Here is a 26,825-nt window from a genome sequence, read left to right as displayed (position 1 = left end):
CAGTGAAGAACCTATTAAGACATCAGCTGCTCAGCAACAGACCCAGCGAGTTAATAAACACCTTCACAAATCAGGACAATAGAAATCTGGGCAACACTTCTGCAAATCCTGCAGGGAGTATTTCTTGAAATCTCACATACACTTGTGTGCCATTTATCTGCATTTCTTGGCTGTACATCAGTGCTATCTCGATGGAGCGAGTGCAGCAGATAAAACCTGCATGAGTTCCAATAATAATTTAAATTTAGTGAATGTTCCACATCAATATGTGCACTGCCAACACCCAAAGACACCTTTCTAAATTTACGAATCATCCGCTTTTTTGCCTTGTATCCATTTGCAGATTTAGTTTAAATATGTTTAATCAAATGGTGAGCACCAATATAACTGGTTGGGAGGAGTTAGACAATGCAAGAGAACTGAATTATCAAAAGACGTCATTAGCAACTCACACATACACCGGAAAACATCACAAACTGCTTCCCTTCACAAGAGAGGAAGAAATTGAGACAGAGCTGATTGAAGGTGGCAGGCTTTTAGAAAACTTTCGAAGGAGAGAGGTGGGACATGGACGCAAGCCCAAGGAGTTTTGGGGGCGAGCTGGGGTACAGAGCGGGAGACATTTGCATAGGGAAGGTAGTTTTGAACCCAATTTGGGTGTGGCCGCCCAATCCTTTGGAGAAATAAAACGCAGATAGAAAAAAAATACGGTTTTCTAATGCTGGATCATGTTTAACAAGGCTGTCCAGAGTCCCCAATGGGTTTATCCAGTAACTAGCTGAAGTGCCCGGCGGTGCCGAGGCTCTTTCGAGGGCATGTTGTTGTTGGAAGAGAGAGAGAGCGACTGCGGGGGGGGGGGGGGGGAAGAGAGAGAGTGAGAGAGCGCGACTGGGGGGGAAGAGAGAGAGCGAGCGACTGGGGGGTAGAGAGAGACTGGGGGGAAGAGAGGGCGGGTGGGGGGAAGGGGGGGTGGGTGGGGGAAGGGGGGCGGGGGGGAGGGAGGGCGGGGGGGAGGGAGAAGGGAGGGGAGAAGGGAGGGCGGGGGGGAGAAGGGAGGGCGGAGGGGGGGGGGAAGGGAGGGCCGGGGGGGAAGCGGGCAGGGAAGGGGGGGGGGGGGAAGGGAGGGGGGGAGGGGAAGGGAAGGGGTGAGGGGGGGAGAGGGGAAGGAGGGGGAGGGGGAGGGGGAGGGGAAGGAGGGCGGGGGGGAGGGGAGGGAGGGGCGCGGGGAGGGAGGGAAGGAGGAGAGAGCAGGGGGGGAGGGAGGGGTGGAGGGGGAGGAGGGAGGAGGAGAGGGAGAGGAGGGAGGAGGAGAGGGAGAGGAGGGGAGGGGAGAGGAAGGGGGAGAGTCCCCGAGCCCCCTGATCCTCGTGCCCCCAAACTCCCGAGCCCCCTGGTTGGCCCCCCCGAGGCTCGCCCCCCCCACCAACCAAGCACCGAACTCCGGAGGCGCGATCTTCCGAGCACCGGCCTCCCGAGCTGGCTTCAAGATTGCGGCTGTGCGAGACGGCCGGCGGGCCCGGTTGCCAGGGTAACCGTTGACGCTCACCAAGCCCCACCCCCCAGCCGAGCCAGAGAGAGAGACGCCGCATCTGAGCTGCTCCTGCTGCGCGCGCACCCTTTAGTAAGGTAGCGGCGCTGGGCTGTGGCCCGCCCCTCCAGCCTTCGAGTGGGGCCGGGAGGTGCCTAGCTCGGGCGTGGGTGCGGAGGAGAAGCCGAGGCTTCGAGGCCTACCTGGAAAAACGGGGAAAGGTAGGAAAATTAATGAGATTAGATAAGTTAATTCGTTTCTAAATCATTTTTTTTTAAAACAACATGTGTTTTAAAAGCAACGTTTTTTTTAAAGACGCAGAAAGCGGGAAAAAGAAAGGAAAAGTTTGGAATCAAGATGGCGGCAACTCACCTCGGTTCAGAACGATAAGGCCCGCCCACACACGCACCAATTGGCCCGGCGGCACACGCCAGCAACCCGGCGTACGATTGGTCGAGCTCGAGGTCACTCTGTCGCTAATGAGCGGATAATGAGATGCTAATGAGCGGAATGTTGAAGGTTTTTGGGATACCGCGGGCGCGATTTTAGCCCGGCCGAAACGTAAATACGCTTAAAACCGTCTCGGAAGCGTAAGCTTTCTTTGGAGGTAACGCGCGCGTAGGTACGCCCTGTAACTTTCGAGCGCATAGCCCGACAGACGCACAGGCGATGACAGACAGAATGACAGACAGACAGATGTACCGATTTATATATATAGATAGATTAACTAAGCCATACTGACCAGGGAAAGAATCGGTGCTGCTAGCTGATTTTAGCTGGTGCAGTGGTGGGGGTGCTACAATTGGACTGTACACCTCCAGGGGGAGTTAGCGCGAGTTCTACTCTCGATCAGTATTCAGTGGTGCCCTGCTGGAACTGCCCATGTGAACGCTGGGTGAAGAGATGATCAGGCTCAGCTGTGATGCTCTCTACAGTTGAATAGCATGCCAGCTCTCACTCTCTGGTTCACTCAGGACAGGGACCAGAGGGCACCTGCTGCTTGTGAACCAGCAGCACCCAGGAATGAGGTCACTACCCCCAGAAGAAAACGGCAAAAAAAAGTTGTTAAATATGGCTGAGCAGATGCAGGATAGAGTTACAGTAAACTCTTGTTTAAACGGCACTTAATCATTCGGAATTCTTTAATAACCGGCAAAATAGATAACCGGTAATCTTGCTGAATCCATCCATTTTTCATTTTTCCGAGTCCGAGTTTCCCGCGGTGGCCGAGTTAGTTAGTGGTTTTTATTTTTTGTGTGTTAAAAATAGCCTACCTCTCTGTTATCCAAAATTTTTCAACCGGCACCATCCTGGTCCCGTAGGTGCCGGATACATAGAAACATAGAGATAGGAACAGGAGTAGGCCATTCGGCCCTTCGAGCCTGCTCCGCCATTCAATGAGATCATGGCTGATCTTCGTCTGAGATCATAGCTGATCTTACCAGTTCAGTACCCCGTCCCCGCCTTTTCTCCGTAACCCTTAATCCCCTTAGCCTTCAGAAATATATCCAATTCTCTCTTGAAAATATTTATTGAATTAGCCTTCACAGCCCTCTGTGGCAGGGAATTCCACAGGCTCACCACTCTTTGAGTGAAGAAATTCTTCCTCATCTCTGTTTTAAATGATTTGCCCGCTATTTTTAGACTGTGGCCCCTGGTTCTGTGCTCCCCTGCCATTGGAAACATTCTCTCTGAATTCAGCCTGTCCAGGCCTGCCATAATTTTATATGTTTCGATGAGATCCCCTCTCAATCTTCTAAACTCCAGTGAGTACAAGCCCAAACTATTCAATCTCTCCTCGTAGGTCATTCCCGCCATTCCAGGTATCAGCCTGGTGAATCGCCGCTGCACTCTTTCCATGGCAAGAACATCCTTCCGCAGATGGGGCGACCAAAACTGTACACAATACTCCAGATGCGGTCTCACCAGCACCTTGTACAGCTGTAGTAAGGTATCCCTATTCCTATACTCGAACCCCCTTGATATGAAGGCCAACATACCATTTGCCTTCTTAATCGCCTGTTGCACCTGCATGCTCTCCTTCAGTGACTGGTGCACAAGAACACCCAGGTCCCTCTGCACTTCCCCATCTCCCAATCTATTGCCATTTAGATAATAATCCACCCTCCTGTTTTTACCCCCAAAGTGGATAACCTCGCATTTATCCACATTATAGTGCATCTGCCACGTATCCGCCCATTCCCCCAACCTGTCCAAATCGCACTGTAGCCTCCTGACATCCTCATCAGAGCCCACCCCTCCTCCTAGTTTAGTGTCGTCAGCGAATTTGGAAATATTGCATCCAATTCCCTGATCCAGATCATTTATATATATTGTGAACAGCTGGGGTCCCAGGACAGATCCTTGCGGCACCCCGCTGGTCACTGCCTGCCACTCCGAAAACGAGCCGTTTATTCCAACTCTCTGTTTTCTATCCGCCAGCCAGTTCTCTCTCCACGTTAATACTTTGCCCCCAATCCCATGAGCCTTAATTTTGCATGATAATCTTTTGTGTGGAACCTTATCGAAGGCTTTCTGGAAGTCAAGGTACACCACATCCACTGGCTCTCCCCCATCTATTTTACCAGTTACTTCCTCAAAAATTTCCAGCAGATTAGTCAAACACGATTTACCCTTTGTAAATCCATGTTGACTCTGTCCGATCCTTTCCCCATTTGTCAAGTGCTCCGCTATTTTATCCTTAATAATGGACTCTAGCATTTTGCCCACAACCGATGTAAGGCTTACTGGTCTATAATTCCCTGCTTTCTCTCTACCCCCCTTTTTAAATATTGGGGTAACATTAGCTACCCTCCAATCCACGGGTACTGTTCCCGAGTCAATGGAGTTTACTGTATTTATGTATCTACAGGCGTGATATGGGCTCTCATAAGCTACCACTTTACAAAATGCCCTGTCCCCATCTGCTTTTGGACTGGGCAAAAGGTGATCACATGACCATCAATCCCTTTATCCCTTCCCATATAGGAACAAATATCACGTCAATAAAACACAACTTTTCAAAACAAATGCTTAATATCTGATAGAAGCAATGAGAGAATTGACACCCAGCTGGACGATGGAGGAGAGGCATCTAAACACTCACCAGTCATCCCTCATCAGTCACCCCTTGTTTTATGTATAAAACTGACACATAGTCTGTGAGCAAGCAGTGTTTGAAGAGCTGTGGCCAGGAGGATCCAGTCCAGTAACACTGTGAATAGGAATGGAGTTTAGGTACCAGTCCCCCCTCTCATAGCATCATCTAACCAGAACTACAGGTTGTTACATCCAGACTGACTCGAATCAGTACCTTCAAAGCACAAACAAGGAGTGGCAGAGGTGGAGAAAACTTTACAGAAAGCTCAGGGGTCTTAAGTAAAACTCAAAAACAGACTTTTCAATCAAACATTCCCTTAATCACCTCTATCCTGCCTCCGAGACACCAAAACAGAAAACAGAGAGAAGAATAAAAGGCAAACAGAAAGATGTCTACGCTGCAGTCTAAGCAAAGCGGAAAATAACCTACTCTTTTGACAGGATGAGGGAGTTGGGTGGCGGGTTCCACTCATCTGGATGGCCCAACATCCAATCAGACCACACTTTCACACTGGGAAGCAGCTCCTTTAGGTCAAGGTTGAAAGTGGACACTTTGATATCATCTTCCTCTTCCTCCTCACTTGAACGGGCTGTAACAGGAACAAACAGTACAGAAATGACATGTTACATGCTGAAAGTAGCAGTCCTTTACAGTCAGTCTTTAGGAACCTTACAACAAGCACAAATCACAAGGGTATTTGATGAGTTCTCCATTAATAGAGATATTGAAACAGCACCTTGTATCAGACTATCCAGCTTTATTAAGCATCTAAACAGATTAAAATCACACGACAGTATTAGAGGCATCGAACAAGGCAGTTTTTTCCTTCCTTTTCCCACCAACTTTCTTTTCTCACCACTAGAAGGCATTGGCCTGGAAATGTGTTTTCGCCGTAATTGGGGGACGAACCGAGGGGCCACAACAATCATTTCACCCGATGGGCGAGAGGACCAGGCAATATCGCTCCTCTTGCGACATCAGGTGGTGATCAGCATTTGATAGGCACTAGCTACATCCCAAGTGACAGTTCAGCGGTCGCAGGTATAAACAAAATGGGCGGGTTGGTATACTGGCCAAGGGGCTACACTAAGTCGGGTTGGGGGGGGGTGAAATCGGGAGGACTGCTGGTTAGGCCACTTTAGACAGTCATGGGTCCTGCAACAGGCATAGGACCCTTCTTTGCATTTTTAATTGGGCCAGCATTGCTTCCACGCGGCTGCCAGGGACGCATATCGGGTGCAGGACCTTGCGCCCAGAAATTGGTACAAGTTGTGCCCGTTTTATGCCCGATATATAAAGCGGTTTTTCTGTCTGTGTCTGTCTGTCTGTCTGCTATACACTCAAAAGTTATACAGCGTACCTACACGCATGTTATATCAAAAGAAAGCTTATCATTAGGGGAGTCTAATAGGCGTATTTACTTTTTGGTCAGACAAAAATTGTTCGGACAGTATACAAAAAAGGTTCAAACAACCGCAACATTCCGCTCATTAGCGTTGAGTGACGTGATGGTTGACCAATCGTACAGGGGAGTAACCTGATGGTTGACCAATCGGTGCGTCACAGGGGGCGTTTCATTGCGTGTGTGGGCGGGCCTAATCCTTCTGAGCTGAGTGGCCGCCATCTTGATTCCTAACTGTTGATTTATTTTTCCCACTTTGTGTGTTTATTTTTCCCACTTTCTGTGTGTACCCCGTTAGGTTCTTTTCTGCAGTTGTCTTCTTAGCTATGGGGTGCTTAAAAACCTGAACTTTAATATTTAGGAATCTCTCTTTATTGTAGTGGATGCGCGGAGCCGCGGCCTAGCAGCGCGGGAAGCCTGGGCCTCGAGTTCAGCGGATTCCCGGCGCGCCCGGAACCTGTCGAACCTGCTCAAGGCCGTTCATTTCCACGACCACGTTTTCGCCTCGGCCAACGGCATCGGGGTGACGGCCAAGGCCACCAAAAGCGTCCAGGGGAACGCGTTCATCCAGGTGCCGAGGCCCGTGCCACGGGGCGGAAATCCGACCAGGTCACCGTCTTCGCCTCGGCCAACAGCATCAGGGTGACGGCCGAGGCCGCCAAAAACGTCCAGGGGAACGTGTTCATCCAGGTGCCGAGGCCCGGGCCCCGGGGCGGAAAGAGGGATTGGAGCAGGGGATGAGGGCTCGGGGAGGGGAGAGGGTAGGAGGGAGGGGGGGAGTAGGGGGGGGAAGAGGGAGGAGGGGGGAGGGGGGGGAAGAGGGAGGAGGGGGAGGGGGGGGAAGAGGGAGGAGGGGGAGGGGGGGAAGAGGGAGGAGGGGGAGGGAGGGGAAGAGGGGGGGGAAGGGGGAGGGGGGAAGGGGGAGGGGGAAGAGGGAGGGGGGAAGGGGGAGGGGGGAAGGGGGAGGGGGAGGAGGGGAGAGGAGAGGAGAGGGGGAGGGGAGAGGAGAGGGGGAGGGGAGAGGAGAGGAGAGGAGAGGAGAGGGGGAGGGGAGAGGAGGAGGGGGAGGGAGGGGGGAGGGAGGGGGAGGAGAGGGGGAGGAGAGGGGGAGGGAGGGGGAGGAGAGGGGGAGGGAGGGGGGAGGAGAGGGGGAGGGAGGGGGGAGGAGAGGGGGAGGAGAGGGGGAGGGAGAGAGAGGCGAGGGGAGGGAGGGACAGAGAGTAAAGCAGGGAGAGACAGGGGGAGGGAGAGAGAGAGGGTGAGGGAGGGAAAGAGTGAGGGGGTGGGAGAGCTCGCCTTCTTCCTTCCTTCCTTCGCAGGGGTCCATCGGGCCAGGCCTGAGGCGCTCCTTCCCCCCCCTCTCTCTCCAGGCTAATCCCGAACTAAATCCAGCAGTCTCTCTCTCTCTCTCTCTCTTCCCCCCCGTCTCTCTCTTCTCCCCCCAGTCTCTCTCTCTCTCTCCCCCCCCCCCCCGTCTCTCTCTACTCCCCCCAGTCTCTCTCTCTTTCTCTTCCAACAACAACATCCCCTCAAAAGACCCTCGGCACCGCCGGGCACTCCAGCTAATGCCCGATAAACGGGTGAAACGTGTACCAATTTCACAGCTCCACAATTGCCAGGTGTCCTCCAACCGGCTATTCTTCATGTGTAAGCCTAGCCAGTGAGAGTTGACAGGCTATTCAATCAGAGAGTGCCTGACCATGTCCTCACCCAATGTTCATACATACACATGTGCAGCAATTGGTAGATGGTGACCAGGAGCAGAAATACTGACAAATGTTCTCCTCCTGAACCCAGCGGCGATGAGGTGAATTGTACTTCCCCGGTCTCTGCTCCAGCAGCCATCAGCAACCCCAGCACTGACTATGGATTGAAAGATGGCAGCCCGTGTTCGGATAGGATTTGTTGGGTGCTGGTAGCCTACAGTACTTCACTCAGGTAGCCATTCTTTATTGGAAACGTTGGACAGAGAGTCTGAGCAAGTTATCAAGGGCATCACACTCGAGCTCAATCCTGTAATGCCAGTTGCTTTTTTCTCTCCCTGGCCTCGGGATGCGGAGTTAAATTGCAGCACCCCCAGCTCAGATCAGCTAGCTTAGCACAGGCCAGGGGCTGAAGTGGGGAGCTTCTTGCTGTGCATGGCTCAGCACCAAACCACTTAATGCATTTTACCTACCGAGTCACTGGGAGATCTGCCAATTGTGACGACCGAAGATGAGGCAGTGTTCAGCAATGTTAAGATTCTGGTTTGTGACCAGTGTCTGGTAACTCACAGCCAAACGCTACAGCCACCAGGTCCAACCCAAGCGTGATTCCTAGGAATCTATTTTTGGAGTGCAGTGACATGTATCGGCAAACAGTAGTGTACGGTAGTGTAGTGATGATGGCAATCCAGAGACCTGGACTAATAATCCAGAGAACGTGAGCTTAAATCCCACCATGGCAGTTTGAGAATTTGAATTCCGTGCTAAAAAAAAATCTGGAAATAGTTTTAAGCTGCTTTCAGCCACGAGGCTATCGGGTTGTCGTAAAAATCCACTGGTTCACTAATGTCCTTTAAGGAAGGAAACCTGCTGTCATCACCTGGTCTGGCCTATGTGTGACACCAATATAGTTGACATAGTTTCCGGCGCAGACACGATGGGCCAATGGCCTCCTTCTGCTGTAAATTTCTATGATTCTATGACTCTCAACGGCCCTTTGAAGTGGATTAGCAAGCGGTATCAAACTGCTACAAAGATCCACCACCACCTTCGCAGAGCAACTATAGATGGGCAATAAAAGCAGCCTTGCTAGCATCCGGAGAATGATTTTTTTTAAATGGCAGTCAGTCAGTCAGTCTCACAACCATGAGATGAATGACCATTTAATCTGTTTTTCGGTGATGCTGGTTGAGGGACAAGTGTTGGCCAGGACACCAGGAGAACTCCCTGCTCTTCAAATAGTCCAGTGAAATCTTAAATATCCACGTGAACAGGCCGAGGGGATGTCAGTTTAACATCTCACCAAAGGATGGCAACTGTGACTGAGAAACCCTCCCTCAGTACTACACTGGCGTGCCAGACTAGATTATGTGAAGTCCTGGTGTGGGACATGAATCTTCTGACTCAGGGGTGAAGGCGTTGCCAACTAAGCCAAGCTCCACTTGACACTATGAAACTTCACGCGTCCAAAGTTTGTCATTTTACACAGGGGAGGACCGAGCATTCTGTACTCCTACAATCACAAAGTAATCTTCAAACAAGAAACAGATTGCACTAGGGTGGAGAATGGTCAAAACCTACAAAAAAACAATTGAAGGGGATAGAATCTACTTATTTTCACGCAGAAAGCAACATTTTTCTTTTTTTTTTTTGCAGCTGTTCATGGAATTAAAGATAAAGTGCTAGAGTTATTTTATTTGAAGATCCATTACTGGGAATGTCAAGCACAGTATAAGCACTTTGCAACGCTTTTACATGTCATGTGGAGTATTAATCCGGTTCTGGGGACTTCCTCTGCAGCCTGTGCAGGACCCCTGCAGAGCAGTCTGCACACAAGAAAATGCTACCAGAGCATAAATAATCAATTTTTCTCTTAGCAATGCAATGAGGGCTCTGTATTTCGGATGTGATCAGGAGATGCGAATACAAGAACAGCTCCAGAGTCTGCACAGGCACAACCCGAGTTGGCAGGGAGAGGATTTTTAGGGCACTGCTGGGATTCAGAGCCGGGGGTGAAAAAGAGGACATGGTTCGTGCCGAAAATTGTGCCCCCCCCTCCCCCAACCCCGACAGTGGTTGCAGGCTGCTGCAGTAGTCATCCAGCTAGGGAAGCTGCAAGACAAGGGCACCAATTACAAGCACCAAAGCTCTTGCCATAGTAATAAAGTTGGCTGGACACAAAGATGGCGGCAGAAATACAAGTCCACCCTGACTGGTACAACACAGTAGTGTGTTTCCACTTGTGGGGAAGAGCAAAACTAGAGGCCATAAGATAGTCACCAAGAAATCAAATAGGGAATTCAGAAGAAACTTCTTTACCCAAAGAGTGGTGAGAATGTGGAACTCGCTACCACAGGGAGTGGTTGAAGCGAATAGTACAGATGTATTTATGGGGAAGCTAGATAAGCACAAGGGAATAGAGGGTTATGCTGATAGAGTTAGATGAGGAAGGACAGGAGGAGGCTCGAGTGGAGCATAAACGCCGGCATGGACTGGTTGGGCCGAGTGGCCTGTTTCTGTGCCGTATATCCTATGTAATTCTATGCAACAAGGGATCATTAAGTGTTAATGTTCATACAAAGATCACAAGGTTAACAGTAGCCACACTGTAAAGATCGGATTGGAGTCACATTTCCACCCATTGACCTCTCTGTATCAGCTGCTCCGAAAACTAATGGCCGATACACAGAATGGGTTTTAAAGTTCTAAACTGATTTGTGGGCCTCTGCCACAATCTCAACCCGCTGCTGTTCAACTGGGGTGGAGCAGGACAGAACCAAGGGCAGAAGGCCGTGTTGTCAATCTGTCAATCAAACTCAAACAATCCTAAGATTCTGCAGTTTGTTTTCTTTGAGCTGGTGTCCCACCTTTCCTGAAAAAGTCTGACACTAAAACCAGAAGCTGAGGTTATTTCAATTAACGCAAGCAGGCTTCAAGAGGAGAGAACTTGGGAACAAAGTGGGCCGCTTCCCCCTGGGAAATGGGACTTTGGTGCTCCTCAAGGTGGGGAAGAGCCATCGGTACCACAACTGCAGCAACATTTAGAACCGGGTTAGGCCTCAAAGTGCTGCCAACCGTACACAACCTGCCGATTGTGCCAACAGAGTACAGCTCAGCCAAACACATAGCTGGTCAACATGCGATCGAGCCCTCAACTGCATGCGCTAATGATTAATTATCATCACTTCATGAGCGAGCCTCTTGCAAAGATCTCCTTCCACGACTGTTCAATCATCAGAACTTACAAAGCATACAGCAAGCTCGCGCTCTGTACAACCTTCTTTAACTTTACATCCCCCACCAGGTCTGGCTGCTTCTACATGGGGGCACTACGACATGGCATGGCAGCATCCACCAGGTCTGAATCGTATGTAGGCAGCAAACCCCTGATCTGGAGCCCCTTTTTAATACAAGTCTCTCAGCACTGAAATCTGCAAACTGATCACTGCAAGACTTTCAATCCCATTTTTTTCGTTTAAATCACCTATTTTAAAGAAAATATGGTGAAGAGGGAGTGCTGCTGTCCAAACAAATCTCAACATTATCACTAAGTTCAGCTCTGAGGCATTTCAGCTGTCTCCCGCCAAAGCTGAAAATAACAGCAAACAACGGAAGTTACCAAGGATACAGCATCACTTCCTGTGCATCACTGCACTGGCCCCTGGGGACCGATTTAGCTCGGATGCAGAATACTCACTGCACTTTTTGATGAAATCTAATTGTAATGTTTTAAACAGTTTGTTGAAATTCCTGGCTCAAGGATACGGCAAGTTACAAAAAAGCAAAGACTGAAAAATGCTCATAAAAGTTTAATTGAACTTTCCAGCCACGATTCATTTTACTAATTTCCCGAACCCGAGCTTATCTCCTGCATTCACCGACTTATGGCTGGGCTATTCGACCGTGGGAGGCACCACAGCCGAGCCCAATCCGGTCTTCACGTTACATTCACACATATTTTTCAGCAGAAATCACTGGCTCAAGATCAGGAGCAAGACCCCAGTTGAACTTCCTCTCATTAGCCATGGGGCACTGTTGCCAACCCCAGGAGCCAGTTAACTCAGTATAGACAAGGGCTCATTCTGGTGTGCATGGCTCAGTAACATAGCACATTTACCAACCACGCAGAGGGAGCTGGGTTTTTTGTGGCGAAAGGTTGTAAGAGAACACTTATCAAACAATGATTGCAATGTACAACCTATCTCCTACCACTCAATGGGACACAAGTACAAAAAGCAACCATGTTAACAACTGAAAATAAAAAGTTTCCCTAACCCCTCCCTTCGTTCTTTGATGATCCTGCATTTATTCTAGCTAGTTACCTACTCACTGCCCAGTGGAAATAGTTTTGCCCTGATTTGCCTCATCAAACCCCTCATTTCACATATGATGGGACAAGCTCGATGACCCAGCTAGTCTCTTTCTCTCTACCTTTGGATGATGCGGAGCATATCAGAGTTCCAGCAGGGTTCTGGCCTCGATTGGGCTCACCTCTTGATGGCACCGTTTTGCTTCCCTTCAAGAGAAAATCTCTCACCTTTTCCAAGCTCCAACACTAACCCCCGACTCACCACAATCCTTCCTAAACCTGCCACCTCCTAAATGCCAACCCAGGGAACACACTCCATGTTCTTCCAATTTTCCAGCTGAGTCTTTTCCTCAATAAGGATGCATGAACCTTCCAGATGGCATGTTGATTCTAGAGTCTCCAGGGTGGCCAGCACTGCAACATGGACGGTCAGTCCCAACCACCCACCACCCTTTCTTCTCTTGATTGTTGTGCTGTCAACTCCAATTTTATACTCAACAGCTTTGAGTTTTGCCGGCCCAGTCAGGGGCTTCCTGGGTGTAAGCATTTATATAAGAGTTTGATGTTTCTACTTGCAATAGTGGGGGCCCCTCAGTCCGTTGATTAAACAAAGTTCTGCTGTGGTTCACTTGGCGAAGGGCAGTAGAGAGAGTTGCAGTGTAGCCTTGAGGTAAATGGAGCTTAAATGAAACAGCAGAGAGAACTTTTAACACCTTTTCTTAGTCCCTCAGTTCTGCCCTGGCTCTTTCTTTTTGCTTTTCCTGTACTGGCATGCAATGTATTTTTTTTTGCAATTTTTGGGGAGTGGGTGTCACAGAGTAAAGGGTATCAGTAATACAGAGCCAAATGCAGCTCCCTGATGTGCTGGAGAAGTTCAAATGCAGTATTTTTTTAAGTTACAGAAGCTGGATGAGTAATACTGATGGCTCAATCTCATAACACTTTGCGTTGGATCCTAAGTGGAAAGTATTTACCAAAACTGACTCCTACATGACCTGCCCAGAGTCCACATTATTTCGCACAGTGCAGTACAGTACAGTATAATCTATAGAAGAAAAAACAAAAACAAAAGCAGCCCAGGGTTATCGGATACATAGAGAAACACTGCCTTCAAACTTCCATTGTTTTCCAATAGGAGGGTGACTGACCCTCGACCCCAGGCTAAGATAGAATGGAAACACTGGAGTTTGTGAGAAAACAAAATACGTCAATCACCTTTCCCTGCGGTTCATTAACTGCTTGAGCACTGCGATGGTGCTCGGCATTCTTGTAAAAGGTGGAACAGAATAGAACAGTACAGAAATGAAACAAAAATCATGGGCTCTCTATATTTCCCCAATACTGCTTCAGAGATCACAAAACCAGTCTGGACAAAGACAACACTCATTCATGGTCAATAATTACTAGGTTAAGTATTAGAAATAAACAGAGCAGGTCAAGCATCATCAGCCCCAAAAGCAAAGCACACCCAGACCAAAATCAGACAGGGTGAGCTGACACCTTTAAAGAGAGTTGGACAGATATCTGTTGAGAAGGGGGTAGGGGGGTAGAGAGCTATTAACAGTACTACTTGATTTTCCTCAGGGCAGGGAGAGGAAGGAACTTTGTTTCCCAAAGCAGGGGATCAGGGATAGAGGGGGTGGATTTGATGAGCTGAATGGGCTTTTCTTGCTTCAAAGTTCCTGATGCTCTTCAGTAAGCGGACATGCTGCACGGTAAGCGTGATTATATTCTAATAATCTAGTACAGCATTTTGAGGTTACTCATTTATTAAGCATACAGTGATCCCTGCTTACTATCTCCTGGTTTTAACAAATCTGCGCCTACACCAAGCAGTTCAACATGTCTCGCTCTGAATCCAATGCGACGCTGCAGTAATGCCGCTTTCTGCGACCAGGTAAACGCTGCTACACTACTGAGTTACTGCTCGCCTGCAACAAAAAGACCACCTCATTACAAAGTTACACACAAGCAGCATTACCATGTAATTTGAGGTATCTGCACTGCTCCTCCTCTCTGTTAAAGGACTTGTTGCCTATACATTGCTAGTCTGGGACTACAAAAGACAATGGTGCAGATTTTACATTGTTGTGTCTCAAGGGGTTTTAGGCCCTTACCTATATAACAAATTAAGAAGGACTCCGGGTGGAGAGTTTAATTAACGGCCATTTTATTTACAATGTGCTTCTTCACTCAATGCACTACATTTCCCATAGTCCATGGGACTAGGGACAGGGTCACTGGCAAGGCTTGGAAGCTAAGCAGAGCCAGGCCTGGTTAGTACCTGGAGGGGTGACCATCAGGGAAGACCAGGTGCAGAAGGTCACGGAAGGAGCCCCGAGGAGGGGCGGTTGGTGAGAAGGTCACGGAAGGAGCCCCGGGAGGGGCGGCTGGTGAGCAGGCCCGGGCGTTGGGCTGAAGATTGTCGGACAGGAGGAATGGTGGAAATGGAATGGCGGTGCGCACAGACGCAGCGGCTTTGCTTCTCCCAGGACGGTGCTATTTACGTTTAATGTTAATGTTATTTGTACTGGACTCATGGGAGCTTGCAAGATCACATTTCGTTGTTCATGTACTTGTGCATTGTACAATGACAATAAAGTTGAATTATTATTATTATTATTAAATACACAACATATTTCCTCCCCCTTAAAATAGAATGTCCACAAAACAGAATAACTGAAAATGACTATAACTTTGGAAGAGAGGGTAGACTGCCTCTACATTCCGCTAACCCTGGGGATTATTCTGCCCCATGCACACAGGTTAGCACTAACTGTAACTAAGGCGCTCTGGAGGCTGCCTTTCTCTTTGGGGGTAACGCCTAGTCTCAGGAGCAGGCTCTGGCTGGCTCTCCCGTGACCCTGCAGGCGTGGCTTCCTCCCTCGATGGCACAAGAGTGGATGGTGCCACCGTCTCAGGGTCGGACAACCAGTCCCTGCTGGAGCCCCCAGCAGGTCCTTGATCCTCTGTTTCTTGGGTTACCTGTGGCGACTGTCTTGGCAGTAACTGGTCTACATGCCGTCTCCATGTTCGGTTGTCTCCGGTGCGGACTCGGTATGAAACGGGGCCCATCTTTTGAATGACCGTAGCCGGGACCCACCACTCCGGGGTGGTGTAGTTACGCGCGAGGACTTTGCCCCCCCACCACAAAGTGTCGTTCTTTGGACCTCTGAGCTCGTCTGCTGACTTGATCCTGCTGATTGGCATGCACCACTGCTTCTGTGGACGTTGGCCTCAGCAGGTCAAGGCGTGTCCGTAGCTGCCTTCCCATGAGTAGGTAAGCAGGAGATGCTCCAGTCATAGCATGAGGCATGTTTCGGTATTTCAGCAAGAAAGCATTCAGGCACTGCTTTAGAGGAGCATCACTTCTTGCCGCTTTCAACGCGCGTTTCAGTGTTCTGACAAATCTCTCCGCCAATCCATTCGTGGATGGATGATAAGGTGCGGAGAACGTGTGCTGGATTCCATTGCTCGAGGAACTCCTCCATCTCCTGGGATGTGAACTGTGTTCCATTGTCGGTTACGATCTGCTCCGGCAGACCAAATCGCCCGAACATCTCTCTGAGTCTCGATGGTTTTCTCCGTAGTGGTAGTGGACATTACTGCAACCTCCGGCCATTTGGAATGGGAGTCCACCGCGACCAGGAACATCGCACCTTCCACTGGTCCCGCGAAGTCCAGATGGATCCGTTGCCATGGTGTCGCCGGCCATTCCCATGGATGCAGTGGCGCTGCTCTTGGCGTATCCCTGGTTGTCTCGCATGATGGGCATGATTTCGCTTCAACTTCAATTTCATGATCCAGACCGGGCCACCAGAAGTAGCTTCGTGCCAGCTCCTTCATCTGGACAATACCACAATGTCCTGAGTGCAGCTCGTTGAGGACATGTTTATGCAGCTTTGGTGGTATGATCCCTCGCATGCCCCAAAGGAGGCATCCTGACGTGACAGACAACTCCTTCCCTTTTGACAGGTAAGGTAGGAGCTCAGGTAGTGCGTCTGACACCCGTGATCCGTCTCCTCACATCACCCGATCCAGCACCTTGGATAGCGTAGGGTCCACTCTGGTCTCTTTCTTGACCTGCCGGGCCGTGACAGGGGCATTGCTCACCATGTCAAATTAGAAAATCTTCTGCTAACAGCCTTCAGAGGGCACAGGCAGCGGAAGTCTTGACAATCCGTCCGCATTGCCATGTGCTGCTGACCTCCGGTATTTGATGTTGTAATTGTGAGCGCTTAACATCAGCGCCCAGCGCTGCATCCTGCACGCTGCCAGGGAGGGTATTCCTGTGTGTGGATCAAAGATTGATGTCAGAGGACGATGATCCATCAGCAAGGTGAATTTCCTTCCGAACAAGTAGTGATGGAACTTTTTGATTCCAAAGATGATGCCCAAAGCCTCTTTTTCGATCTGCGGGTATTTCACCTCCGCCTTGCTCAGGGACCTTGACGCGAATGCAATCGGCATCTCTTCGCCTGAGGGAAAGATGTGGGACACGACCGTGCCGACGCCATAAGGCGACGCGTCACAGGCCAGCTGAATCTGCAACGACGGGTCAAAGTGCGTCAACACTCTGGGGTCAGTCAAAGCTGCTTTAGCTTTCTTGAATGCAGCTTCGCACTCCTTCGTCCATGCCCAGGCCTTGCCCTGACACAGCAACTCATGTAATGGCTTCAACAGTGATGCCAGTTGTGGAATAAACTTTCCGTAATAGTTCAGGAGACCCAAGAATGACCGCAGCTGGCCGACATTTGTAGGTGCAGGAGCGTCGGCAATGGCTTTCACTTTCGACGGTGCTGTGTGTAGGCCGTCCGCGTCGATGACATGGCCTAGGTACTTCACTGATGGCTTGAAAAATTCGCATTTGTCCTTGCGAACGTGTAAGCCATATTCTTCAAGTCTTCCCAGTGTCTTCGTCAGGTTCTGCAGATGCTCGTTGTCGTCCTTTCCTGTGACACGGATATCGTTGAGATAACATTGTACCCCTGGAATGCCGCTTAAGATCTGGCCCATAGCCCGCTGAAACAATGCTGGTGCTGACGTTATACCAAAGGGTAGGCGGCAGTACCTGTAGAGGCCCTTGTGGGTGGTGATGGTGAGGTACTTCTGTGAGTCCTCTTCTACATGCATCTGCAAGTAGGCTTGGCATAGATCAATCTTGCTAAACTTCTGACCGCCTGCTAGACCTGCGAAAAGATCTTCAATGATGGGGAGGGGGTACTGTTCAGCTGAGAGCACAGGATTCACTGTTACTTTGAAATCTCCACATAAGCGAACCGCGCCGTCACTCTTCATCGCTGGTACCACGGGCGCGGCCCACTCACTGTGCGAAACCGGCACCAGGACCCCTATCTTGACCAGACGCTCCAGGTCAGCCTCCACCTTTGGTCTGAGGGCATAGGGAACGTTCCTGGCCTTCAGGAATCATGGCTGGCTGTCAGGCTTCACCTTGAGTTTGACTGTAATCCCCTTCATACTCCCCAATTCGCTGTCAAAGACAGCCGCATGCTTTGTCAACACTGCCGCTAGCCCCGCCTCTTCGACTGACACCGCATTCACTTTTTTCCAATCCAGATGAATTTTCTCCAACCATGGCCAATCCATTCGTGGATGGATGATAAGGCGCGGAGAACGTGTGCTGGATTCCATTGCTCTTGAGGAACTCCTCCATCTCCTGGGATGTGAACTGTGTTCCATTGTCGGTTACAATCTGCTCTGGCAGACCAAATCGCCCGAACATCTCTCTCAGAGTAAATCAACTCATTGTCAAATGCCTTTAACTACAGATCTGAGTAGCATTGGTGTGTTTCTCATGTGCTTCCTGAATGTCCCTTTTCCAACTTCTCTTGTACCCGTGCTTCCCATTTCTCCACCACCACCTATACCCAAGCCTGTCTCTCCACCACCTGTACCCGAGCCTCTGTCTTTCCACCACCTGTACCCGAGCCTGTCTTTCCACCACCTGTACCCGAGCCTGTCTCTCCACCACCACCTGTACCCGAGCCTGTCTCTCCACCACCACCTATACCCGAGCCTCTGTCTCTCCACCACCACCTGTACCCGAGCCTCGGTCTCTCCATCACCTGTACCCGAGCCTCTGTCTCTCCACCACCACCTGTACCCGAGCCTCTGTCTCTCCATCACCTGTACCCGAGCCTCTGTCTCTCCACCACCACCTGTACCCGAGCCTGTCTCTCCACCACCACCTGTACCCGAGCCTGTCTCTCCATCACCTGTACCCGAGCCTCTGTCTCTCCACCACCACCTGTACCCGAACCTCTGTCTCTCCACCACCTGTACCCGAACCTCTGTCTCTCCACCACCTGTACCCGAACCTGTCTCTCCACCACCTGTACCCGAGCCTCTGTCTCTCCACCACCACCTGTACCCGAGCCTCTGTCTCTCCACCACCACCTGTACCCGAGCCTCTGTCTCTCCACCACCTGTACCCGAGCCTCTGTCTCTCCACCACCACCTGTACCCGAGCCTCTGTCTCTCCACCACTACCTATACCCGAGCCTCTGTCTCTCCACCACCACCTGTACCCGAGCCTCTGTCTCTCCACCACCACCTATACCCGAGCCTCTGTCTCTCCACCACCACCTGTACCCGAGCCTCTGTCTCTCCACCACCACTGTACCCGAGCCTCTGTCTCTCCACCACCATCTGTACCCAAGCCTCTGTCTCTCCATCACCTGTACCCAAACCTCTGTCTCTCCACCACCACCTGTACCCGACCTTCCCAGCTGCTCCTCGCCTTGCCCCTCCTGGATATGTTAGCACAATATTTACTTGTGAACCTGTAAAATATTCCAGTTCTGTTAATGCCCCCAGGTGAACAGCACCAATCTGGTCTCAGACCCAGCTACCAGACAGAATTTGTTTGACACAGTGTAGGAGCAGAATCAACCCGCAGTGCGCAAACACATGCGTGTAACCAGTGTTTACCATGGCAATCTGGTGCTGGTTAAATATGGACTGACTGTATTCACAAGACAGGTTGATTATGTAGATGTTATTTATAAGTATTTATCTATGATGTTTAAATTAAACATGCGAATAATTTCACATAAAACACACAGGAAATGCTGGAAACACACAGCAGCTTTGGGCAGAGACCCGTCATCAGTATTGGGCCCAGCTCTGACTACTCTCATCCTAAGCACTTTCCCATCAAACAACAGCAGGTACAACACCTGTCCATTCACTGCTTCGCACTCCACTGTCTGAGGCACCAGCACTCATTCCATCTGGGACAGTGACTGCCCTGTAGTAAATATGCTGCAGTCACTGCTCACGGTGTGGTGTCCATACTGGGGAGACTAGATGCAGATTGGTTGATAGCTTTATCCTGCATCTCCTTTCTGCCCGACCTCTATAGATCACCACCTCAGCCCTCCCTCCCTCCCTCTCCCACCTTCGATCTCCCATACATGGCTCCAGCTAGTCAACCCAAACTTCATGAATCATATCTCGTCATCCTCTTCTTCAGCTCTCCATGTCTCAGTGCTAACCTTACCAATGTCAGAGGCTAGCTATCTGTCTGTCCCATTTCCTGAGGTTTTCCACCATTCCTTTCTATTTCAGAGTCTTTCGAATGCCCTTCCACAGCCTGACTGAGATGACCTTTTTATGTCCCCCAGTACTTCTCAACTCTTTCAGCTTTTTTCAAAAAGAATCATCTGCCTTGTCGTGACAGTGGTTCGTTTAACTGCAATGGTGAGCTTTACCAATAAATCTGCTAAATTGTAGCTGGCACCAGAAAATGTGACCACGAAAACTAGATTGTGATACAACATCAACTGGTTCACTAATACCCCTCAGAGAAGGGAAGCCGCCACCACACCCTGGCCTGGCCTTACGTGACCCCACTCCTCACTGAGTGGTTGGCTCTTGATGGCCTAGCAAGCCATTCAGTAATCTGAAAATCTAAATATAAAGCATCCACTGATTACATTCATCCTCCATGTTAGCACTTTGAAGAAGCTCAGTAGATTTGTCAGACACGATCTCCTCCAATAGAGCTATGCTGGTTCTCACTTACTCATCCGTATTTCTTCAAGTGTTTTATTATTCGTCCTTCATGATGGCCTCCAGTTTACCCAGTATAGATGCAAGGCTCACTGGCCTGTAGATTTACACGTTACCTTTGGCTTTTTGTTATAAATTAGCATGATATTCACCAATCTCATTTCCAATTAATCCTGCAAGGATATGACAGATTACATTAGCCATTCCTATAATTTCCCCAGGGTACAGTCCCACTCGGATCAGGCACAGTGTCCTCCTTTAGTGCCCTCGACATCACGTCCCTCTCCATATGTAACTTCTAAAATTCTTAACATTACCTCATCCCTCCAGTGAAATTTCCACTCTATATTGGGATGAAGGCACAGACTCTGCTACTGTACCATGAACACAAAGCCATCGTTCAGGATATCTGCCATTTATTGGTCACTAGGTACTGTGTCACCCTTGTGATGCTTCAGAGGTCTTAGGGTTTCCCTGATTAGCTGCTTGCTTTGAATCTATATATATAAAGCGGCTCTTCTGTCTGTCTGTCTGTCTGTCTGTCCGCCTGGTCTCTATACGTTTGGAAGTTACAGAGCGTACCGACGCGCGCGTCGCCTCAAAAGAAAGCTTGCGATTCCGGACCGGTCATAGGCATATTTACGTTTCGGCCGGACAAAAATCCCGCCCGCGGTATCCCAAAAACGTTCAGCGTTCCGCTCATTAGCATCTCATTAGCGACCGTGTGACGTCGAAGTCTTCCTACAGTTGAGTGTCGAGTGACTCGACGATTGACCAATCCTACGCTTCGGTGACCTGACCGGTCGACCAATCGGTGCGTGTGTGGGCGGGCCTTATCCTTCTGAACCGAGGTGAGTGGCCGCCATCTTGATTTTCCACGATTTTTTCCCCCACACTTTCTGTGTGTTAGGGAACTAAGGTAAATATTTCAATTATGTGTTAGGCAATTAATTAACAATTTATTTGAGTTTTATATTGTGTTTAGCAACGCCCCCCCCCCCCCTCCTCCTCCTCACCCTCGCGCAGGGGGGACTCGGGGCCTGAAGCTGAAAAAATTTCTCTCTCTCTCTCTTTCTTCCCTCTCTCTCTCTCCTTCTCCTCTTCCCTCTCTCTCCTTCTCCTCTTCCCTCTCTCTCCTTCTCCTCTTCCCTCTCTCCTCTTCCCTCTCTCTCCTTCTCCTCTTCCCTCTCTCTCCTTCTCCTCTTCCCTCTCTCCTCTTCCCTCTCTCTCCTTCTCCTCTTCCCTCTCTGTCTCTCTCTACTTCCCCTTCTCAGGTGTCGCGGACGGAGCGCGGGCGCGCCGCCCGAAGTTTCCCGCTCGCTAACGGCCTTGCCGGCTCCCGCGGGCCGCTCGCACTGACCGCGCATGCGCCGCCCGCCCGCACGCAGCGGCCGTCCATCAGCCGCGCGATACGCGGGGGACCTCAGCAACGGCACCGGACCTCAGGCGCTAGGCAGGGGGAGGGGCCGGAGAGAGGGACAGAGGGGAGTGGGGGAGAGGGCGAGGGGAGGGGGAGAGGGGAGGGGAGGGAGGGAGAGAGGGGAGGGAGGGATAGGACAGGGAGAGGACATGACAGGGAGAGGGGGGACACACAGGGGCAGGGAGACCAAACGCCCCAAAATTGCCCTCGCGCCCCAAAATTGCCCTCGCAACGCGGGGCTCCCCAGCTAGTATATTTATAAAAGGTCTTCACATTGATCCTTATATTCCTTGCATTCTTAGGGCTCGAATTTCACAGGGCCGTGGAGGCATGAATGGAGACGTGTGGGGTGTTAAAATTGCAAAAAGTGGCAGGCGGGCCCAATCCCGTCTTCATCCCACCTCCAAGCAATTTTCAAGAAATCGTGTTTACTGCTCCCGTCTCCAAGAGGCGGGATAGGCCCTTAACAAGCACTAAATTGCCTCTATTATCCCATTTTGAAAGGCCTTGGTGATTTTAACCCTTTTCCGACGTGAAGCACGCCTGCTCTGAAACAGGATGGTGAAACCTGGCGGGAGCACAATTGGATTGCTGACTATTAACTGCAGCTCCACCATTAAATAGGAGATTTGATCAGCCATCATTTGCAGGTGGCAGGACTTTGTTGTCTCAGGTCTGGGGGAACTTTTAGAAGGCATAACCACAGCTGTGGAAGTTTGGAGCCTGACACCCATCTCCAGTGTGACCTCCTGGGAAACCCCTCTCGCCACCTTCACTGAGCGCTTCCTCAACTGAGGCATATACCAAGTAATCCTAAGCCCTCAATGTGGAAGTCCCATTAGCGAAATGACACACGCCACAACTGCAGCAGTAGCCATCAGATTTTTTATTTACAGTAACCATCTGATGGCTTTTTAACATTAAACATCAAATTTCACCCAAGTGACTACCTTTGTGACTATTTGTGCAGTATCTTTCTCTTACGCGTGCTCCTACGTGGTGCTTCCCCTGTGGCTGCAGCAGATGTGGAGGCCCTGATGCGCCATCAATTACTCATAAAAGACTGAGAGTTAAGAGAGTAACTAAAGGCTTTTATTAGCAAAGAACAGAGCATGCCCCTCGTGGTTGACTGGGTTCCAAGAAGCCAGGGGGCTGCAGGTCAATCACCTTTATACCTGGGCCTGTGGGTGGAGCCAGCCGAGACATGTTGAGGCATGCATAGGTACAACAATGTGTAATAACAACAACAACAACAGTGGTTTACCACATTCACCCCTTGTTTAAAATTGAGTCCGGCGGGGTGAAGTGTACTAAAGGTTCATGTAAGTAAGTCTATCAGGTGGCCTTGTATGCCGTCCTGATCGTCGTGGTGGCGGCGGTGATGGTGCAGCATCCAACGTTGAATCTGGTGTCTCATTGAGTGGTTGGGTGGTCAATGACGGGTCCTGGGGCTGCGGCATGCCGTCTAGCGGGGTTGGGTTGTGGGTAGTGGTGGATGGCAATGGTAGTGTTTCAGGGGCACCCAAAGGTGCGAGATCTCGTGTGGGGGCTGTGTCCTCCCGCCCGTCCGGGTACGCTACGTAAGCGTACTGGGGGTAGGCGTGGGTAGTGGTGGGTGGCGAGGGAGGTGTTTCGGGAGCACCCGAAGGTGCGAGGTCTCGTATGGAGACTGTGTCCTCCCGCCCGTCCGGGTACACCACGTAAGCATACTGAGGGTTGGCATGGAGGAGGCTCACCCTCTCGACCAGGGGGTCCGTCTTATGGGACCTCACATGCTTCCGCAGTAGGACGGGTCCTGGAGAAGTCAGCCATGTCGGTAACGAGATCCCTGATGTGGACTTCCTGGGGAAGGAGAACATTCTCTCGTGAGGGGTAGCATTGGTGGCTGTACAGAGCAGTGACCGAATGGAGCGCCGCAGGGAGGACTTCCTGCCAGCGAGAGGTCGGAAGGCCCTTAGATTTCAAGTTTAAAAGGACTGCCTTCCAGACCGTCGCATTCTCCCTTTCCACCTGGCCATTCCCCCGAGGGTTGTAGCTGGTGGTCCTGCTTGTAGCGATACCTCTCGAGAGCAGGTACTGCCGGAGTTCGTCGCTCATAAAGGATGAGCCCCTGTCGCTATGAATATAGCTAGGGAAACCGAACAAGGCGAAGAGGTCATTCAGACATTTAATGACCGTGGTACTGGTCATGTCTGAGCAAGGGATGGCAAACGGGAAACGGGGTTACTCATCAATTATGTTGAGGAAGTACACATTGCGGTCGGAGGAGGGGAGGGGCCCTTTAAAATCGACGCTCAGCCGTTCAAAGGGGCGCGTGGCTTTGATCAGGCTTGCTCTGTCTGGCCTATAAAAATGCGGTTTGCACTCGGCACAGATTTGGCAGTTCCTGGTCATGGTCCTGACCTCCTCGATGGAGTAGGGCAGGTTACGGGATTTGATGAAGTGAAAAAACCTGGTGACCCCCGGGTGGCAGAGGTCATTGTGGAGGGTCTTCAGTCTATCGACCTGCGCGTTGGCGCATGTACCACGTGATAGGGCATCTGGGGGCTCATTGAGTTTCCCGGGCCGGTACAAGATATCGTAATTGTAGGTGGAGAGTTCGATTCTCCACCTCAAGATCTTGTCGTTCTTGATTTTGCCCCTCTGCTTATTATTAAACATAAAAGCTACTGAACGCTGGTCAGTGAGCAGGGTAAATCGTTTTCTGGCCAGGTAATGCCTCCAATGTCACTAAGCTTCCACAATGGCCTGGGCCTCCTTTTCGACAGAGGAGTGTCGAATCTCGGGGCCCTGGAGGGTCCTTGAGAAAAAGGCCACGGCTCTCCCCGCCTGGTTAAGGGTTGCAGCTAGGGCAAAGTCGGATGCGTCGCTCTCCACTTGGAAAGGGATGGACTCATCCACTGCCTGCATTGTGGCCTTCGCAATATCTCCTTTTATGAGAGTGAAGGCTGCACAGGCCTCTGCTGTCAGGGGGAAGGAGGTGGACTTGATGAGGGGTCTGGCTTTGTCCGCATAGTTGGGCACCCACTGAGCATAGTACGAGAAAAACCCTAGGCATCTCTTCAGTGCTTTTTGGCAGTGGGGGAGGGGGGAGCTCCATAAGGGGGCGCATCCTGTCGGGGTCGGGGCCGATGACTCCGTTCTCCACTACACAGCCAAGAATGGCAAGGCGCTTGGTACGAAACATACATTTGTCCTTGTTGTATGTTAGGTTCAGCCGCTGGGCCGTACGGAGGAATTTCTCTAGATTAACATCATGGTCCTGCTGGTCGCGGCCGCAGATGGTGACGTTGTCTAGATAGGGGAAAGTGGCCTGGAGCGCGTTCTGGTCGACCATCCGGTCCATCTCCCGTTGGAAGACTGAAACCCCGTTGGTGACGCCGAAGGGAACTCTGAGGAAGTGGTAGAGACGACCGTCAGCTTCAAAAGCTGTGTACTCGCGGTCCTCAGCCCTGATGGGGAGCTGGTGGTATGCCGACTTCAGATCAATCGTCGAGAACACCCGGTATTGTGCTATCTGATTGACCATGTCAGATATGCGGGGGAGTGGGTATGCATCTAGCTGGGTGTAGCGATTGATCGTCTGGCTGTAGTCAATAACTAGACGCTGTTTTTCGCCAGTCTTCACTACCACCACTTGTGCTCGCCATGGGCTGGTGCTACTTTCAATAATCCCTTCCTTCAGGAGTCTTGCTACCTCGGATTTAATGAAGCTCCTATCCCCGGCACTGTAACGCCTGCTTTTGGTAGCGATGGGCTTACAGTCGCGGGTGAGGTTAGCGAACAAGGGGGGGGGGGGGGGGGACTTTAAGGGTGGAGAGGCTGCAAATGGTGCGCGGCGGGCGGTTTAAAAGCTGCTGGCTGCAGACTGTGAGTGGGGGGAGGGGTCCGTCGTACGCTAATGTGACACTTTTAAGGTGGCACTGAAAATCCAACCCCAGTAGAACGGCAGCGCAAAGATGGGGCAGGACCAGGAGTTTAAAATTTTTGTATTCTGTGCCCCTTACTGAAAGGGTCACTACACAGTAGCCACCGACGTCCGCTGACTGGGCTTTGGAAGCCAAAGATATCCGATGTCGCGTCGGCAGGACCGGGAGAGAGTAACTGCGCACCGTGTCGGGGTGGATAAAGCTTTCCGTGCTCCCGCTGTCAAAAAGGCAGGTAGTGGCGCGGCCGTTTACCTTAATATCCATCATGGACCTGGACAGTTGATGAGGGAGAGATTGGTCCAGCGTCACGGAGGCCAGCGTATGGTCGAGCGAGTCGATGTGGTCGTCAGATGAGGCGGTGGTTGAGTCCGGGTCCCCCGTGGTTGAAGTTGGAGACGTCCGAGATGGCGGACAAAATGGCGTCGTCCATGGTCCCGATCCCCACGCGGCTGGGGGAGCCCAAGATGGCGGACAAGATGGCTGCCCCCACGGTTCGCACGCGGCGTGGTAAACCACTGTTTGTATTCCTGTTTGTATTCCACTGTGTACATGCCTGGACATGCCTCGGCTGACTCCTCCCACAGGTCCTAGTATAAAGGTGACTGCTCCCCAGCCCTTTGTATCCTGGACCGGTCGACCACTCGAGGCAGACCTCCATTCTGTTGTTAATAAAAGCCTTTAGTTACTCTTCTAACTCTCAGTCTTTTATGAGTAATTGATAGCGCATCACGGCACTGCTGGCATTAGCGGTTTTACCTTTGCAGGCGCTGACATAGTGTCCTTTCTTCCCGCAGCCGGAGCAGGTAGCGTTTCTCGCCGGGCAGCGTGCTCTGGGGTGTTTTGCCTGGCCACAAAAATAACATTTCTGTGCCTTGGACGTCGCAGCAGCAGTTGAAGGTGGCGGTCCCATGACCCAAGGTTGTGGCGTCCACGTTGCGGAGCGGTTAGGGGAGAAGGCGTCCATATTCCTGTGGGCCGCGTCGAGCGAGAGCGCGAGGGACACTGCCTTTCTCAGGTCCATTTCTCCCTTTTCCAACAGTCTCTGCCGGGAGTAGTCGGACCTTAGACCCGCAACGAAAGCATCTCGGATCAGTCCCTCCGTGTGTGCTGCGGCTGATGCTTCTTTGCAATCGCAGTCTCGGCCGAGTATCCGTAGTGCCCGTAGGAAGGCCTCCACCGATTCCCCGGGCTGCTGTCTGCGGGATCTTAAGAGGTGCCGGGCATAGACCGTATTTACCGGGCGTGCATATTGCCCTTTTAGCAGACCGATAGCCGCCGCGTAGGTCGTCGCGTCCTGGATTATTGTATAAACTTGGTGGCTCACCTTTGAGGCCAGGATTTCCAACTTGTTTTCGTCCAGGGTCACAGTTGAGGCTTGCAGGTAGGCCTCGAAGCAACGC

The 26,825-nt window shown here is 51.0% G+C and overlaps 1 protein-coding gene across 1 annotated transcript in view; it reads right to left on the bottom strand.

Moving 5' to 3' along the window:
• The window catches only part of smg6 (SMG6 nonsense mediated mRNA decay factor), a 280,547-nt gene that overhangs the window by 234,966 nt on the left and 18,756 nt on the right, over window positions 1-26,825 (bottom strand). Inside the window, exon 3 of the mRNA XM_085965106.1 lies at window positions 5,058-5,217. Within this exon, the coding sequence (XP_085821232.1) occupies window positions 5,058-5,217 (160 nt within the window). The remainder of the gene's footprint in view (window positions 1-5,057; window positions 5,218-26,825) is intronic.

The sequence above is a fragment of the Somniosus microcephalus genome, chromosome 22, assembly GCF_052327205.1.
Source record: "Somniosus microcephalus isolate GS21.2 chromosome 22, FLI_Smic_1.0, whole genome shotgun sequence".
Lineage (NCBI taxonomy): Eukaryota > Metazoa > Chordata > Chondrichthyes > Squaliformes > Somniosidae > Somniosus > Somniosus microcephalus.
This window is presented reverse-complemented; position numbering and strand designations above follow the sequence as displayed.